The 19,782-nt window shown below is 45.2% G+C and overlaps 1 protein-coding gene across 1 annotated transcript in view; it reads left to right on the top strand.

The window, feature by feature from the left end:
• LOC146798345 (radial spoke head protein 6 homolog A-like) overlaps positions 1 to 19,782 on the top strand; it is a 199,591-nt gene that overhangs the window by 157,775 nt on the left and 22,034 nt on the right. The window contains exon 5 of the mRNA XM_085625608.1: positions 8,159 to 8,276. Coding sequence (XP_085481734.1) covers positions 8,159 to 8,276 — 118 coding nt within the window. The remainder of the gene's footprint in view (positions 1 to 8,158; positions 8,277 to 19,782) is intronic.

The raw sequence follows: 19,782 nt of genomic DNA, 5'->3' as shown, positions 1-19,782 counted from the left end.
TTCTCTTGCTCAGCAAAGCTTTGCTGTGGCAACTGTGAAAGGATATTTATCTGCTTTGTCAGCTTTCCTTTGTTTGCCGGATGAGCCGTCATTATTCAAATCACCTATTGTTCTTCGTTTTATAAAGGGCCTTACAAACAAGTTTCCTCCAACTCCCTTTATTATGCCTCAATGGGACTTAAACCTTGTATTAACTTATCTTATGGGTTCTCCCTTCGAGCCCTTACACAAGTGTCCCTTGAGGCTGTTGTCCTTTAAGACAGTATTCCTCATTGCAATCACCTCGGCAAGGAGGGTAAGTGAGCTTCAAGCTCTAAGTTCAAAACCCCCATTCTTGACTGTTCATGCTGAACGAATGGTACTCAGGACCAGGGCTGCATTTTTGCCTAAGGTGGTAACTCCCTTCCATCTGGGGCAGTCCATTACCCTTCCTTCCTCCTATCCTCCCCCTCACCCTTCCAAGGAGGAGGAGCGGCTACACCGCTTGGACCCTAAGAGGGCGGTGAGCTTCTACCTGGACAGGACAAAGGACTTCAGGGTTGATGACCAGCTCTTCATGGGCTTTGCTGGCTGCAGGAAAGGTCGAGCGGTGCACAAGCGCACCGTTTCCAGGTGGATTGTCTTGTGCATCAAGATTTGCTACTCCCTGGCTGGTAAGGAACCTCCGGAGGGTTTGAGAGCTCATTCCACTAGAGCAAAGTCTTCCACGTCTGCTTTGTCTAGGGGTGTTCCTATGGAGGACATTTGTAGGGCGGCAACTTGGGCCTCCCTCCACACCTTCGCAAAACATTATTGCTTAGACACCGAGGTGAGGAGGGACGGACACTTTGCGCGATCCGTCCTTCAGGACTTTCTGGTATAAAAGGGTGGACACCCTCCTCTGGGAATGGGGACTGCTGTGGAATCTATTCACAAGGTGAGGAATCCACTGGCAGATGTATCCATCAGAAGAACAAGTTACTTACCTTCGGTAACGCTTTTTCTGGTGGATACAGTATCTGCCTGTGGATTCCTCACTGACCCACCCGCCTCCCCGTTGTCCATCCTTCTATACCTGTAATTCTATTGATGGTATTTCAAATGTGTTTTGTTACTGACAAAGGCATTATGTTATTTCTTGTGCCTTGCTATTTATTCTCCACACTGTGTGTGTGCTTTGCATATCATGTACTGTGTATACTGTGTATATATTGCTGTCAGTCCGTCCGTGTGCCTCGAAGGCACGGAAAAAAGGCGGAACTGACGTCATCACGCCGACGAGGTCTTCTTATGGAGCCGGTGACGTCAGCGGAGTCGCGAGCGGTGCCGTGTCTCTGTGACGTCGTCTTCGACCTCATCGGCGTGGACTGCTACAAAAGTTTCCGAATGTTGCTGGCGCAGGGGATATTCACAAGGTGAGGAATCCACAGGCAGATACTGTATCCACCAGAAAAAGCATTACCGAAGGTAAGTAACTTGTTCTTCAGCCTCTAACCTGGATTTCAGTGAGACTGACTCTGAGGCTACTGGGTCTCATGGGCTCCTGCATCCTGTTGGTAAAACACGCCAGATGGCACATGCGGGCTCTGCAGTGGGACCTGAAGTTCCAGTGGGCGCAGCATCTGGGGAATCTCTCTGACGTGGTCCAGATCTCGGAGGGAACTGCCAAAACTATACAGTGGTGATTGATGAACCATGATTTGGTCAGAGGCAGACTGCTCTCCCTTCCCCAACCAGATCTCACAGCAGTGACAGATGCATCACTCCTGGGACTACGCGGCCATCTGGGCGAGCTGGAGATCAGGGGACACTGATCTCCGGCAGATTTGGGGCTCGACATCAATTTTGCAAGAGGTCCTTGACAAAGAGTGCTTTGAAGTGGCTCTTGTAGTCCCTCCTCACCCACTCCCCCAACTGTTCAATCAACAAAGAGAGCCCACTCTGGAACCAGCATCTCAGCTCCTTAAAACATCCGACATAAAACAGCTACACACCAGTCTTCTTGCAGATCCTCTCTGTGCCTCCATAGTCGGAGAGCTTCAGTGATATTCGGCCGTGTGTTCTGCATTTTTTAATGGAGTTGTTTTATTATGGTTGTGGTTTCTAACAAAATTTCAGTCTCTTCAAATTTACGCGAAGAGTGCTCCTTATTTTACCAGCTGGGTCCTCCCACCCGCCCCCACCGTCCCAAAACACCCATTGCTTTTGTTACATAGCTTTAGTTTCGGTGGCACTTACTTCCTCTGGTTTGTGTTAATGGTACATCATGATTTAGACTTCCCTGCACCAACATGAGCCCAAATACATTTAGTGAGTTTTTCAGGAGTGTGTTTTATAAGTAGGGTAGGTGGATCAGAATACCTGCAGCAATTGTCCATGGAGTTTTACTTTAATGGGACCGCTATCTTTCATATCGGATTTTTCCCTAGGTGTACGTCACCAGACTTAGAGGAGAGAGGCTGTTTGCACCAGTGAAGGCTTTAATAAATGAAAAATCAAATGGGGAATGGATCACTTGACCTGAGTAACCAGGGTTTGTAAGTTTTCGTGTAGTACACCGATATAAACCCTCATTCATGTACAGAGGTTGGATGGGCGGTATATCTTGATTCTCCACCTAGCTCTTACGAACGTGACAGCGTCATCATCGGGTTAGTTGTTATGCTTCCTCCACCTGGAGGTAAACCACTGGTTAGTACAGTAGTGATCAGGGAAAAAATTGAGTTTCCTAGTGCAGTGAGTTACAAAATAGTGATGTTAAAAAGCTTGTATAACCAGATTTGTAATTTTATTAGACCTGGGTTCGAGATACTTTTAAAATTATTTTGTGGGTGGGAAGATTAATTAGGAATCTAAAGCACTTGGGGTGTCCATAAAAAAGGTCAACATGTTTCAGCCCTCGTGGTTGCCCAAGCGGGTCAAGTGGGCTTTCTTCACGACCTAAAAAGAAGAAAAGTGATGGAGACCTTGTGTGTAGGGGTCTCTTGTGGATAAAGACTGGATATTTGCCGGGGTCTCTATGGATCAAGGTATATTAACCAGATTCTAATGAGGTCCAATGGTACCTTTAGTCTTATTGTCTATGCTTCATCGGGTGGCCAGGAAGTTCGTTACCTGCTGTTTCGCGGGTTGTGCACGACTTGTGCTGACTCTTCCTCTGGGGACACGGTTACGGCTTTAATAAATGTTCAACTAATCTTCTTCCACGAGGCATGTTGTTTAATAATCAGGATGCTGTGGGGGTTTGGCACGCACCAAGGAATTGTCCAGGCTGGGGAGCAGTTGTGGGGGCTGGGCTCAACCAGTTGCTGCTCGGGCACTTTGTTTACATTTTTAGGATGCCGCCTACCAAACAGCTCAGCTCTCTGGCTATGTGAAAGACATCTTGAGGACTTTCAGAAAATTGACCTGGGAATGCATCCCGCCCATTGCTTGCTATTGCCTTTGTGGTTTTCCATTTGCTGTTTTTTTTATGCTTTTGGCTGTGCAGATTGAGTTTGTACCTCCCCATGCTAAAGTCATTTTCACAGTATTCTTCCACAAACTCGTATTCCGTAATAAACAGGCCATTAAATTTGGCTATTTTGACACATTTGCTTGGCATTCAAAGATCAAGGTCAAATGTCAAGCTGTGTTTCCATGGGAGCCTTGTTTGTATTTTGCTTTCGGCTGACTTCAAAGTGAGAACGTTTATAGGAAAGAGAAATTCAGCTTACTTTCTCAATGGAGCCTGCTTGTGCCCTTTTTCTTAATTTTATTTTAAACATAGCCATCTGAAATGGTATATCTTTCTTCAGCTGCACAAAACATTTGCACATTTTTTGAAAAACTACTCTTCTTTGATGAGTCCATTTAATTTGTGAATCTGCCTTTTGAGGAACAAAGTACAAAACCGCATTTCAGTCTCAGCCAAACATATGGTGATCTTGGGCAATTTACACTGTTTATGACCCATTCACTGTCAAGCACAGGATAAGATCTTTTCACTGGAAAGAGCCAACCATATTTCAACACACAATTTAACAAAGCTTGGTTTTCACTTTGATGTGTAAAGCATATGTCTGTAAAATGTGTGGCACTCATTTAGGAGAGTTGGAGAAGTTTAAATGCACTTTTTATGAAAGCTTTTGTGTTCTTTTTTGTTTGTTTAGCTACACAATAATTATGTATTCCGTCTGCAACTGTGCCTTTTTTGGAACACATATATTACTGATAATAAACAATTTCCTAATTTGCCCTTGCAGGCTTTAGGGTCATGATTACAATAGTGCAGCAGGTGCAGTGGCACAAGGGCCAACAGGTTTAGGAAACTCTCTGAGCACTGATTATTGCAATATTGTACTGCTAAACAAGAAGTCACAAGTCAAGCTACCTTGCAGGCGCTTGGGTCATGATTTGAATGGTGCAGCAGGTGCAGTGGAACAGGGGTCAAAAGCTCTAGGAAATCCACTGAACACTGATTATTGCTATATATATTACTGCTAAACAAGCCAAGTGCAGTTACCCTGCAGGCACTAGGGTCATGATTTGAATGATGCAGGAGGTGCTGTTGCACCGGGACCAAAAGGTCTAGGAAACCCACTGAAGAACGAGCAGCCAGGAGTGCTTTTTTGGTTCTTTTGTAACCAATGCAGCCAAAGTAACTCATTGCCTAAAAAATCAATGAAAAAAGCTGTAATCTATTGGACTGTTCTTTCTACCTACAACTTATGTAACATTCAGAGAATTTGTATGGCACCTTTTCACAATTTTTGTATGGTCCTAAAATGCTTCTGAATCTGAACACACTAACACCTTGGCAAGGGCATTCTCCATTCTATTACATTAGCACTTCAGCTGTTGTAATTACTATATAAATATTTATAACTCACAATATGACATTCCATACCAAGTTTTGGCAAAGCCAATAGGTCTCACCTATGTGAGATCTGTTTTCTTTGTCAATGTTTTTTAGCCATATTATACGGCAGTGCTACCTTCAGTGCAGCATAACTAAAAATAAAAAAAGCTCTATAACAGACAATACTGGCTGTGTCATACAGTTTTTATACATTACTTTCACCCATTTGCAATATAGTTAAAAAACATTAGCAAGCCAATACATCTCACATGGTCAAGACCTATTGGCTTTGCCAATGCTTGTTGTAATGACTGCTACAGTCGGAGCCAAACGCAAGCTCATCAATCTTACACTGGCAAGAAAACAGACTCGCCAATTTTGTAACTTTATATATATATATATTTTTTTTACAATCTGCCGAAGTAGGAAGGGGCAAACTTTGCTTATTATTTATTTTATTTTCTATCCTACCACAGTTATCCTTCACAAGCTTTGCTTCAAGGCACACTTTCCTTAAATAAAAATATACTTTAATTAATCCACCTAAATGTTTTCAGCTAAAAATATGGAGACATTTGTTTAATTTATCATAGCGCTTTTTTTTTTTTTAACTTTAAGCCTTATTTTGCTGCTTTGCAAGTTAATATCCTCAGGCATACATTCTAAGCCTGCTAATTTAGACGGAATATTATTGATTCTTACAGAAAACAATTGTTCAATATTTTCCTTTTTGCCCCAAAGCGTTTGTTACTTGGATTCTTTTCACCTTAATATCTTTGGGGTATTCACACGTGTTGACTTGTTAAATAACCCTCCACTACTCACATATGCTCATTAAGCATACCCAGAAGCTTGGTCGAAGGTCTTGTTGCTATGGTTGGCAGTGGCGTGCTATAAGACAAAATGGCCCAACCGGTTATAATCGTATACGCTTACATGTGGGCCATCTACAATGTTTTTTTATTGGATCATTGCAGTGGAAGACCCAAGGAAGCTTGGCTTCCCCCAGCTTGTGTTTTTTGCCATATGTTTATTTGCAGTTCATTTGCCATCCCTTAGGAAGCACACTAAATTGATGCTCAAAATGTTATGCTTAAGCTTCTGAAATCTGAAAGCGAGTCTATCACAGATATAGAGCTGATTACTTTGAATTAGTTTTCATTTGTCTCAGCTCAGTTTAAGATCTGTTGTCCCAAATTACTTTGTGCATATCATTTCGGCTTCTCCGAAATAATCCTTTCTTTGCAGTGATAACACTCAAGTTGACGGCATCACAGAATTCCACATGATTCCACAAAATTCAGCACCTCATCCAGTGCTTAATTTGGAGAACAAATAAGTGCCAGGGCTCTCGTCAGGAGGCCACTGCATCTTGCACCACATGCTGTCAATGATAGTAACCACACAACTGCTAACCATCACACTTCTAGAAGTGTGACAATTGTGACCATTCCAGGTCCGCAAAGCTATAAGAACAGCTTGGGTGGCAGGTAATAGTGATTTTTAATGTATATTGAATTACAAATTACCTGTTGTTGTGGTCATATCTAAATTAGGTAGACAGTGCCACCTGTGGCAGACTGTTACAAGCGACGGTGTTGACAATTAAGTGCCAGTATCGAACAGCATGGAAACCACCAGCTCAAATTAAGCATTGACCACACACCATAATTCCACTCCACTACATGCCACTCCATGACACATGACACTACTCTACATAATTTCACTCCATAACACACAATCCCACTCCAAATATTTCCAGTACAGTCACTACCACATAATTACTTACCACATAATTTCAATGCACACCATGCCACATAATTCCACTACATATAACTCCACTCAACACCACACAATTCCATGCCACACAATTCTACAATTCCACTCCAGCCCACATAATTCCACTCCACACCATATACATCCACCCCACTCCATACACATAGCTAAAAGACATTAACCTTGCTAACGCCTATATCTCTCAGATTGCCGAGACCTATTGGCTTTGCCAATGCTTGTTTTTAATTTACAGGAGATTTCACAAACGCTGTGCAGGTGACACTTAAAAAGGCAGCGGGGTTTTGATTGGTCTGAGCAACCGTGGTTCGGCGCTCAGCCACTGAATGGGGGCCTGGGTATGTTCTCCACGCAGGCTGTAATGACGCCTGCATGCAGAACACGCAAAGTAATCATGAATGTTTGGCTAGCCCGAGAGGGCAGTCAAACATTCATGCGAACTTACATAGTGCCCACCACTCCTCCCCGCCCCGTGGAGATATCGCAGCGGGAACAAATAAAATTATAAAAACGTAGAGCTATTATCCTTTTGTTTTTCCCATTTTTCACTGCGAAAAGCAGTGGGGCGGCACACCTCTGTCATAGCGGAGGAGCCGCCACTGTAAAAAGGGGAACGAAAATTCTGGCATTTGAAAATGAGGGGGTGCCCCATTATGGTAAATCAATAAACGTGAGCGAACACTTAACTCATTAAGTCTGTGAAAGAGAGCGCAACAAGTCTCTGCAATGCAAAGTGCAGAAAAAAATGCGGTCATGCAGTGTAGTTATATCAAGAGATTTAGAGGAAGGAATGAGGTTGCTAATAAAAGAACTATTGGATGGGGTCAAAGGAAAAAGTGGAAGGTCATGTGGGGATGTAGGGCAAAGGGGCAGCCATCTTGTAGTTGTGTAAGAAGTATTGAATATAGTACTCTGGTGCAAAATCTATTAATCTTGTGCCGTGATTTATTTTTCCAATTAGTTTATAGAATAATATAAATAATGTTGCATGGCACATTGTTTACATGTGCAATGGTGTGAGATGTAAGAACATTCTGAAACGGTCATACAAGCAGAGAAAAGCAGCGGCCATGTTGGAATAAACCTGTAGTAAGAATATGAAAAATACCAAGAAAACTAAATGGGCCATGATCTAAATGTACCATCTCATTATCATATGTTGTATATTTCTGGTATCAGCATAAAAAAAGAAGTCATGGAAACCTGTACATTTCTGGAGAAAGTGATGTTGTTGATGCCGCCTTCTTGGAGTATTCTCGATTTACTTTCCTGTAGAGTATTTTCTATGACTTGTTGTCATTTTCATGTTGAGATGATTCAGACCCCTGAAAGACGTCCATGCATAATTTTAACCGGTATTTTTTATTGTATAATTCGTTTTAGTATTTTTGTTTGGCCTTTTATTTTAATGTTTGAGGGAATTTAGCGATGTGATTGCCAGAGGAAGTTTTAACCCTAATTATCTTGTCTCTCCCTCTGTTTCTACCCCTGGCTATATTACTGCCCATTTGTCATTCAGAATGATTTTTTTTGTTTTCTTGACAGAGATTAAGCTCACTCCTCCATGGACGGCAAAACTTTCTACACATATAATTCCTCAATATGCTATAGCGGTTCTTCAATCCAATCTGTGGCCTGGTGCCTTTGCCTTCGCTTCTGGCAAGTAAGTAGCTGCTTGTGGAATGCAGAATGGATGTAGTAAACCAATGTATTTAAATTGGGGCAACACATAATAAGAAGTTACTCCACAGACCAATGGCATTGCACCCAAAGCACAAACGGTTTTAAGAGTTGCTGAGCCATTGAGTGAACAAGCTCTGTGAACAAAACAGGCCCTTTGAGGGATGTTTGCAGGGTGAGTAACATTGCTAAGATTAGTTTGAAGAAATGGAGCAAAGGGTGATTGCTGAAGAGTGCTACTTTAGTGTTGGCGTCGCCTGGTGGGATTTCCTTTGATGGCACCCTCCAAGTGACCGCCTACACTACTGATTCTCTCACTAATGACCCTCCCGTGGTGCCCCTCCTGCCTCTCTCTCACATTTTTTTATAGCCCTACTCATCCTAATGTAGGGTATCATTGAGCTTTACATCACATAGATATTATACAGAGGTAATGATTTATACAAGGGTGCAAATCATTGTATGGGAAATGTTACCTAAGACATAGTGCACAACCCACAATCGTTGGACACATTATACAAGGGGAAGAGAATCTCTCATTCAATAATCCCGACCTTTGTGAATTTACCATTACTGAATGGAATATTGCTGGTCTTGCTAACAAAATTGATTTAGAGGACTGGGTAAAATATGTAAAAAATCTCATGTAGTATGTATTCAAGAAACTTGGTCTACAAAATCAATAGATTTCGATGGGTTTGTGTCATTTTGTATCGTTGCTAAACCTTCAAATCTGTGTATGGCCAAGGGAGGCCTTCTTGCACTAATCTCTATCAGCTTTGCACCAAGAGTCAAAAAAGGTTTCTTAATTTGTCCGTATTACCAATTTATTTTGTTTACATCAGAAGGTAACATGGACATTTTAATAATTCATTTTTACAATAACGTCTTTGACTCCACAAGGGCCGATGTGTTCAAAGCCCTTGAATTAGGTCTGGACTATTTCATTGCCCAGTCCAGCAAAGACTACTATGTGGTCTGGGCTGTGGATTTTAACATCCCTCTTCCGTCTAAACAGGTGTGCGGTCTCATTAACATCAGGGGAAATGATATGGCCCACTTTAAAAAAAAATCTTGTGGTTGAGCATTAAATGATTTTATGCTGAATTACAATCTGAAAATAGCAGATCCTTGCAGCCCTAATAGCCATCTTTAGCCTCCAACCTTCATAGGGAGAGGCTGTAATAGTAACATCGACCACTTCCTTTCCTCGTATAGTGGCAGACATATTCTACAGGAATCACTGGTGGTGGCAAACTGTATAAGTGGCCATACCCCCCTTATAATTAACTCAGGATTAATTTGCACATAACTCCTGATGCAGGTAAAACCAACAATATTATTCCAGCTGGTCTGAAAGGCATACAAATAAAATGGGCGGGTGTTGATCCTTCCAGCTTTTGAAATGACCTGGTAGCTAGGAACCTGGAATCCTTCATGATAGGCCTGGCACCAAAAACAACTATGTGGAAACTCTGGAATCCCATATTTCCATATCTAACTAAATCAACGAAATACTAACAGTGAGGTCAAATGGACAAAAGAGGGATAATAAAGGCTGGTTTAACCACCCATGCTCTCAGGCATGAAGTGACCTCATTCAAATATTTCTCCTGAGTCATAGGGATCCATGGCAGTCCGGAAAGCTATACTTAATTACAAAAAGGCAATAACAACAGAAAGAAAGAACTGAAAGCGGAAGCGTGGGATAACTTAGTAAAAGCTGCATAGACCAGCACCATGTTTTGGAGAACTATTAACTCCCCACTGTTCACCAAGGGGCTAGGACCTGACTTGGAATCTTCAATCACTCCTGCACAATGGGTGGACCATTTTGGTACAGTTTTTCTTATACCAGAGACGCAGGAGAACAGATTAGGACTTTCTGTGGTTATTCCGCTAACCAATATGGTTTTTACCTTGCAGGAGGTAGTAAGAGCATTGAATAAAAGCCCTTAGAGGGAAGGCACCCCGGCCCCAACAGGACCCAATAGACACTTATAGACACCTACCTTTAAGTTAAAGCGACAAGGAGGAGCCAGGTTTGCAACTCAGGCCCCTAAGTTATGGAATTCTATCCCTCTGGAAATCAGGTCCTCTACTGAAATTCAGAAAATTGCTTAAAACTTGGTTGTACATTCAGGCTTACAATTGATCTTTTAAACCTTCCGGCACTTTCTAGATTCAGCGCCAAGAAACCAACCGGTGAACGAGCGCTTTACAAAACATTATTAACATAACATAACATAGGTCTGAACTTCCCCTCTGGTCCCCGCTCATGACCAAGATAATAAATGCAGCAGGAGCAGGACACTTACCCCCATCCTGGGCCAACCCATTATTCCAATCTTCAAGACGGGATTAAGGAACGACCCGAAATGTTACCAACCCATCTCTCTACTTAACTCTTCTGCCAAATTACTGGGGAGGGTCCTGCTAGGGATTGGAAAAGCTGGGCTGAAGAAAACGAAATCCTAACAAATGCCCAATACGGGTTCATTAAAGGCTTGGGGACGGTTGAGCAGTCTCTCATCCTAAACTTACTGATGGGGAAATACACCCTTGCCAAAAAGGGCTCTGTGCATTTGACTTGGTTAACCACAATAAACTATGGGTTTGTATGGAACAAAATGGGGGTGCTAAAAGAAATAAACTCTCTCCTTGCATACATGTACAGTAACTTAACTGCCAAAGTCTGCTTTGGGACAAAGGAAGAACTAACCCCATCTTATAATATAGGGAGAGGGGTTCTGGAGGGATGCATGCTGGCACCCTTCCTCTTCTCCCTATATATAAATGGTGTAGACGACAAACTGCAGTCGGTAGGAGCAGAGACCCCTAGAGTCGGTAAGTGGCAAATACCTATACTTTTATATAACAACGATGCGGCCATCCTGGCATTAACCCCCAAAAGCCTGCAAAACCTGAATCTGAATAGTAACCTAGAGAAAACTTTTACCATGAGTTGTGGCCAAACAAGGGAAAAGACTAACACCTTTTACATCAATTGGAGTAAAAGAAAAAGTACAAAAACTTTTATCTACCTAGGAATACAGTTCTCTTCAAAAGGGGACTGGAAGCATCACAGGGAAACATGCGTTTCTAACCTGATCAGAAGTAATGAAGACATTTTGGGCTCAAGCTAGGTTCTAAGCCAATCAGAGTGATGCTAATCCTATACAATGTCAAATCGGTCTCTTTTTAAAAAAATTTTTAAATAATTTTATTGAAAGAGCACAAAAAATGTATAAGTACAATACATATATTCGGACTTCAAGATTCCATGATTCAGAGGTAGAGAATACATATGTGCAAATACGCAAAATTACCAATTTACAGTTCATGCTGAATAGGCCCCTGTAAAGCAGCGTGATGACACTCTATCCTTATATATATATTATTGCTTATCCAATCCCTAATCTTTCCCTATACCATTCTGAGATGTAAGCCCAAACCTCCCTCCCCCGTACATTACATCTTACCCCTCTACATGCATACAGGGCCTTTTCCTGGTTATAAATTCCCAACAGTCTAGACAGCCACATTTGACAATTTGGGGGTTCCACATCTTTCCAGCGTGCGGTTAAAAGTATCCTATACACTGCTGCCCCTATAAATAAGATGTATGCCTGTTTCCTATCCAGGCCCACAGAACAATCATAACCTAGAATCATTAGGGTTGGTGTTGTCTCCAATGGCTGTTCGAATAATCCGCCATAAAACCTTGATATCTCTTTCAATATAACTTTCAACTTATCACAATCGTATACCATATGTTTAAGATCTGCCGGCCCTTCGCCACATCTAATACACTTGTCATCGTTTCTCTTTCCCCAGCTATATAGTTTTGCCGGGGTATAGTATAGATTATATATCGTTTTATAGAGTTGGGCCTTCAAATTGGTGCTTAATAAAATATGCCTGGATAGGGCAAGGGACTTGTCGATATCCACGTCCGGATTATTTAATTTACTAGCCCAGGCTATCTCATTCTTGTCTAAGTCATCAGGAATTTTTTCCAGTAAGCACTTATACAATTAACCAATCCTACTTACCCCAGTATTGGAACTTTCATAGATTCTCATGCTTTGTATCATTCCCCGTCGTCGGAATGGGAGCCTCGGTAAACAAAAAAAAAAATATATATATATATATATATCATAACCATAGAAACAAAAGAGAAAAATAGGCCTAGGCCTCATCTCCTTTTGTAGTATATCACCCTCTTTGTGCAAAAGAGCCCAAACTTTTGCCAGGACCAATCAGCACAGCCTCACCCTCTGGAACCTTCCTGAGAGAGCTCAGAGCCTCAGATTTTTCTACCGCACGTTGTGCTAGGGAGTCTCCACTGAGCTCTGCTCAGTTTCTCAGAACTTTACTATTGGACATCTTTATTTGCTATCTTTTGTGACATAATGTCAGAAAAGGAGAAGAAAGCCTTATTCAGACCTTGTGCTTCTTGTGGGAAGAAGAGACTGTTTGTGGAAGATAAGCATGAAAACTGCATATAATGCTTATACCCGGAGCACAAGGCCACAGACTGTAAAATTTGTCAGACCTTCTCTACCAAAACCTTGAGAGACAGAGAGGGTCGGTTGCTGACGTGGCTGCAGAAGTTAAAGACCAGGACGGAGGTTCTCTCTTCGGATGAGGAGGATTCAATCTCTGGTACCTCCTCCAGGAGATCTAGGAAGAGGGGTAGGTCATCTCCCTCCACCTCTGCGGAACCCCCTCTCAAAGCCCCTCACGGGATCTCAGATAGGTCTGAGGAGGCTGGTCCCATGAAATCTCCTCACGGAAGTGTAAAGGAGAGGCAGGGACGGGCTGCTGGTGTGGACGTAGCCCTTAGGGACAAGAAGGAGGTTACAACATCCTCTCCTCCGTCCCAAAAGGAGAAACCTGTGAAGAAACATGCTGCAGGAACTCCTCAGACAGTTCCAGTGAAGAAACAGCGCCCGTCGACGCTGGCTAAAGCAGGTACGTCGACGACGATCTCCATAGTTAAGACTGTTTCCATGGGGTCGTCGACGGGACCGTCGACGATATCTACTTCATCGTCTACGATGGCTTCTTTCTCGTCTTCGACGGCGGTGTCGACGACGAAGACCACATCGACGATGACGACGACGACGACGAGTTCGTCGATGTTGATGACGACGAGTTCGTCGACGAGAGCGTCGACGGTTGTCCCGTCGACGATGAAACATGCTCCGTCGACGAAGAAGAAGGCTCCGTCGACGACCTTACCGTCGACGACGATTCCAGTATCGTCGAGATTCTCATCGTCGACGACAATTCTCGCCCCGTCGACAACAGTTACCCTTCAGTCGACGATGTCGTCGTCGAGTTCGTCGATGCATGGAATCCCTTTGCCAACGATTCCGTCGACGGGACCGTCGACGACGAAGAATTCGGGATTTGCCATCCAGAGGTTAAAAATTACGCCGGACATGACTTCCCCTAGGCGGGTCACGCCTTTGCCACCATCCATGCTTCTCGATGACTCGGAGGAGGAGGAGGAAGAGGATGGGCAGTATGGGGACGCCTACAGCCCTTCAGACGTGAATGTGAAACAGCAGGACACGGATACTGAGGACTTTTATGGTCCTGAAGTGCAGGAAGGCCGACAAAGCTTTTCACAGGAAATACAGTCCCGCTCTCTGAGGCAGGATATAATAGCCTTGCCAGTGGCTTTAGTGACGGATTTGCAAATGATGCTGCAAGACTATAAAGCTCGTTTTCCGTCATTACCAGACCTCACACCGGTGCGTCCTTCTACGTCTGTGGTGCCATGAGACATGGCAATGGATTTGCCACCTCTGCCTAAGGACATACCTCGTACCACTTCTGCGGTGGTACCGTTAGTGGTTCCTCAGCCTTCATATTCGGAACCTGCCAATCAGGACACACAAGATTTGGATACAGATGAGGACGATGAGGGGCATGTGATCCCCCTTACTGATCCAGGGGATCCGGATGGGGACCCTGATGACACTGGTATGCAGGATCCGGATGCTGTGGGTCGGGAGACAAATATATCGCCTCCAGCAGATATTGGTGGTTTCCATAATTTGATGGAACGGGCAGCCAAGAGGTTTGGTCTGCCCCTTACAGTGGAGCAGTCCGACTGTTTCCTTTATGACTTTAAAGCACAATATAGGAAGTCGGTCAGATCAATTCCCATCATAGAACATGTCTGGGATGAGGGAATTAAAACGATGCAGAATCCTGCGACGGTCATCCCGGTTCTTCCCCAGCTGGAGAAGAAATACAAGGCCCCTGAGGGCAGTCCTGCATGTCTCCTAGGACAACCTAAGCCGGATTCCGTAATATCTCAGGCCGCACAGAGCAAGTCAAAGAATCCGTCCACTCCGTTAACCACGCCTCCGGATAAAGAAGGCAGGAGGCTGGACAATGTGGGAAAAAGATTCTCCACCATGGCCAGCTTGTTGGTGCGTGCGGCTAATTTTCTGGCTATTCTAGGCAGGTACGACCGCCAGATGTGGTGCGACATGGAGCCGTTTATGGACCAGCTACCAGAGTCGAGTCAGGAGGAAGCCAAGCAGGTTCTGATGGAAGGGGAAAGATGCTCTTCGGAAGTCATTGACTGTGCGATGGACATAGCCTCTACTGCTTTCAGGGCTTTGGCAGGGTCAGCGGTCTTGCGCCGTCAAGGCTGGTTGAAGGCGACCTGGTTTCGCCAGGAGGTCCAGAATAAGATCTTGGACCATCCCTTTGACGGGGAGATGCTTTTTGGTAAGCATGTGGATGACGCCCTCCAAAGCATAAAGAAGGACACGGACACAGCTAAGTCCTTGGGGTCTTTGAACTATCGCAAGGTGCCATTCAGAGGAGCACGTGGTCGGGGGTTTTCTAATTACAGAGGAAACCAACGTCAATATTCCACACAATCAGGACAGTCCTATAAAGGTCAATACTCCAGTCAGCGCCAAGGTCATTCGGCGTCTTTCTCTCGTCAGTCCCAGAGAGGACGTCAGAATCGTCAGGGACGAGACAACGCCAAGAGGCAATAGCGGCCTCCTGGCTCTGGCTACTGTTCCTCCCCTACCAAGAACACCGGTTGGGGGCAGGATCTCTTTTTGTCTGGACAGCTGGGTTCTTTTAACATCGGACCGGTGGGTCTTAAATATTGCTCAGAGTGGCCATACGTTGGAGTTCCAAGATCTTCCTCCAACAAGAGCTCCGGACGCCCGTCCATCAAAACATCTCCGACTGTTGCATCTCGAAGCCCACCAACTTTTCATCAAGTGGGCGATAGAGCCCGTACCTCTTTCGCAGAGGGGCAACGGGTTGTATTTCAGGTTCTTCCTGGTTCGGAAGACGGAAGATGCATGGCGTCCTACACTAGACCTAAGGGAGCTCAACACCTATCTCATCAAACTCTCTTTCAGGATGGTCACTCTCCAAGATATTCTACGACTACTGAATCCGGGAGATTTTTTGGCGTCCCTGGATTTGGAGGATGCATACTTCCACGTTCCGATCCACCCAGCTCACAGGCAATATCTACGCTTCACAGTAGGCAAGAGCCATTTCCAGTTCAAGGTGCTTCCGTTTGGCCTTCGGTCGGCACCTCGAATATTCACGAAGATGCTGGCACCAGTCGCTGCTTTTCTAAGGAAGCAGTCCTTGGAAGTGTTCCCATATTTGGACGACTGGCTCGTCAAGGCTCCTGACGTTCAAGGCAACGTCTCAGGCCGTGTCAACTTGCATACGGTTGTTTGCCCATTTGGGTCTTCAGCTCAACAGGTCCAAGTCGGTGCTGATACCCTCCAGGTCACGAAAGTTCCTTGGGGCTATTCTGGACACGAACCTATGCACGGCTCGTCCATCGGAGGAGCGTCAAGACAAACTGACCACCTCTGCTCGTCAAATGCTGCACAGGAGACATGTATCGGTTCGACAGTACAAGTCCTTACTCGGATCGATCTCATCCTGCATACCTTTAATACCGCATTGCAGGCTTCATATGCGCCCTCTGCAGGAGGAGTTGGACAAACAATGGCGCCAGGCAGAAGGGTCGTTTAACGACAAGGTGTCGATAACACCTGCTATGCGCAAAGCCTGCGAATGGTGGCTGGTGAAGGAGAACATCGCAGGAGGATTAACGTTTCGGATCCCTCCTTCTTCTATGGTGGTGACCACAGATGCTTCCTTAGAAGGATGGGGAGCTGTTCTCCAGGAGCTTCAGGTCAGCGGTCACTGGAGTCCAGCAGACAGACTACGCCACATCAATCTCTTGGAGCTGAGGGCCATTCACTTAGCCTTGCTGGCGTTCCTTCCCAGACTTCAGAATCGTGCAGTGCTGGTCCGGACAGACAACACGATGGCCATGCACTATATCAACAAGCAAGGGGGAACAAGGTCACGGACTCTGTCCAAGGAAGCTCAGACGATCTGGGATTTTGCGATCTCTCACAAGCTCACTCTGCAAGCCGAGCACCTAGCAGGGTGTCTCAACATCACAGCGGATGCTCTAAGTCGACAAGCGGAAGTGACTCACGAGTGGGAGTTACATCAGGCCACGCTGGAGGCAGTGTTCAAGAGATGGGGTACTCCGACCATAGACCTCTTTGCGTCTCCGGAGAACGCCAAGTGCCGGTTTTACGCAAGCAAGGTTCCCCATCAAGGGTCTCTGGGGAATGCCCTTTCGATTGCTTGGTTTGGCGCATTTTGCTACGCCTTTCCTCCCATTCCCCTCATTCCTCGAGTTCTCAGGAAGGTCAGGGCGGAACCATGCAAGATGATTCTCATTGCTCCAGCATGGGCGCGGCAGTTCTGGTTCACGGAACTCCTGCTTCTCTCCCAGGATCGCCCGATTCGCTTGCCACTGATTCCATCTCTGTTGTCGCGAGATCAGGGGCAGGTGCTCCATCCGGATCCGAAGTCACTTCACTTGACAGCGTGGCTCCTGAACACAGAGAATTCCGTCATCTGAATCTCTCCAAGGAGTGCAGGGATGTTTTATCTCAGGCGCGGGGGCCAAGCACTAATAAGACATATAGGGCAAAATGGAAGAGATTTTGTCTATGGTGCAACAGGAATAAACTCCATCCTTATAAGTCCCGGCCACATCAGGTTTTGCCTTACATCCTGTCTCTGGCTAAATCAGGTCTGGCGCACTCTTCGGTCAAGGTACATCTGGCTGCCATATCCCATTTTCGACGGAAGACATCGGGGCCATCTCTATGGTCCGCAAGGATTGTTAAGCAGTTCCTTAAGGGGTTATTTTGGATGTTTCCTCCGGTCCGACCACCCCCTCCTATCTGGCAGCTTAACCTAGTACTGGCTCAACTGATGAAAGCGCCCTTTGAGCCAATTCACAGGGCGGACTTGAAGTTCCTGTCGTGGAAACTAGCCCTTCTCTTGGCATTAACTTCGGCTAGGAGGGTTAGTGAACTCTAGGCTCTCTCTATAGTGGAGCCTTTTCTGCAGTTCAAGAGGGATGTGCTGATTTTGAGAACCAACCCAAAATTCATCCCGAAGGTGCCTTCGGAGTTTCATCTGAATGAACCCTTAATTTTGAACTCCTTTTTTCCGCGTCCTTCCACCCAGGCGGAACGAACATTGCATTCTTTGGATGTCCAGAGATGTCTGAAATTCTATCTCGAGCGCACACGCTCTTTCAGAAAGTCTACTCAGCTATTTATTGCCTACAGTGCACCACGGAAGGGGTTGCCGCTCGCCAAGAGTGGCATTTCCCGCTGGATCTCCAGTGCAATTCAATACTGTCATCAGGCTGCGGGCAAACCTTTGGATAAAAGGGCCCGGGCTCATTCTACGAGAGCGATGGCGTCTTCAGTGGCTCTCTTTGCTGGAGTGGCGATCAAGGACATTTGCAGGGCAGCAACGTGGAGCAGTGTACACACCTTCACGAAGCACTACTGCCTGGAATCGGTGGGACGAGATGAAGCTGCTGTTGGTCAAGCAGTCCTCCGGAATCTTTTTCAATGAGAGGTGAGCTTTCCCTACAATCCCGCCATCCTGGTAAGCACATTTGGTTTCAGTAATGATTGTTTTTTCATGTACACTGAGGTGGTTGGGTAACGCCATGTGTCTTCCAAATGTGCTTTTCTGATGTACTGCTAACTATTCTGATACAAAGCATGAGAATCTATGAAAGTTCCAATACTGGGGTAAGAAAACAAGTTACTTACCTGTAACTTTGGTTCCCCAGTATTGGTAACTTTCATAGATTCTCATGCGCCCACCCACCTCCCCTGGGAAAGCTCTGCCGGTTTACTGAGGTAGTGGCTGTTGCCACAACGGCTACGAAAATCTGAGGCTCTGAGCTCTCTCAGGAAGGTTCCAGAGGGTGAGGCTGTGCTGATTGGTCCTGGCAAAAGTTTGGGCTCTTTTGCACAAAGAGGGTGATATATGTAAGGAATACCAGTAGGTTCCGCAGGAGCGCCAGGAATCCGGAGAGAATACCACAGCCTTCCCCGGCGACCCCCCGACTCTATCAAACTCTAGAGAAACGGAGGATACACCCGGGGAAAACAGGGAAACAAAACAAGGGAAGGCGGGAAAACCTCAGGAAGACCAAGAGCTCCACGTCTGGTGCAGGTGAGGCTGAATATTACTGCAGAGAAAGAAAGGTTAATGCAGTATTGCAAGCATGAGACTTCTCCAATGTCTTAATTCCAACCCCTTGTCTCACATACCATTCTACTGCTAAGCCGGTAAGAACACTACTGTATCCTGCTGTCTATTCCAGATGACCAGGACATGCGTAGAACACCCTTAAAGAGGATCCTGCACAAAAGAAAGACCTGTATTAAGGCTGACGTTGCTTTCACCACTATGACTCATGTATGTGTAAGATTCCCCACTTACCCCCACTATGATATGATGAAACAGGAAACGTGTTAGGATTACCTCAGCTACCAGTGGATGGATTACACCTAATGTAGAGGTAAAGCATATAGGTCAGTGAATCACAAGTAATCTTCACACAGTTCTTTGTCCTTTCTCACACATAAATCGGGGCTGTCATTAAAGTAGAAACAAAAGGCAGCGCAAAAGCGCCGTTACCGTGATTCAGAAGCTGCAATCCGTTATCACCGAGTGGTTCACACAAGTCTTCCCAAGTCTTCTCACAAATAAGTACTTAAAGTAGGAACCCCACAAGTGTAGACGGGGCCGAGGAAGGACTAACAAAGGAGAAATCAAAACTATCAAGAAGCGAAACAAAAAGGGGAATGGATGCGAGGCGAGGAATTAATTGCCTCTTTGTTTGTCACAACAGGCGGGGATACGGAGCCCTGTTTTGGAAGGTGATGGCTTCGATGGCTCCGAAATTCCGGGTGAAACACCCGAGGGGCGGAGATTCGAACGCGGATACCGCGTTTGGTGTAACTGATGTCTCCTACTAGCAGGGGGAAGACAGCTGGAGGGAATGGTGGCTACTAAGGAGACCTAAAGTTGTACTGATGGCACCAACAATCAACAGGCTCGAAGGAGAATAC

The sequence above is a fragment of the Triturus cristatus genome, chromosome 9 (genome assembly GCF_964204655.1).
Source record: "Triturus cristatus chromosome 9, aTriCri1.1, whole genome shotgun sequence".
NCBI lineage: Eukaryota > Metazoa > Chordata > Amphibia > Caudata > Salamandridae > Triturus > Triturus cristatus.
The sequence above is the reverse complement of the archived record's forward strand: the minus strand, read 5'-3'. Positions and strand labels throughout refer to the sequence as shown.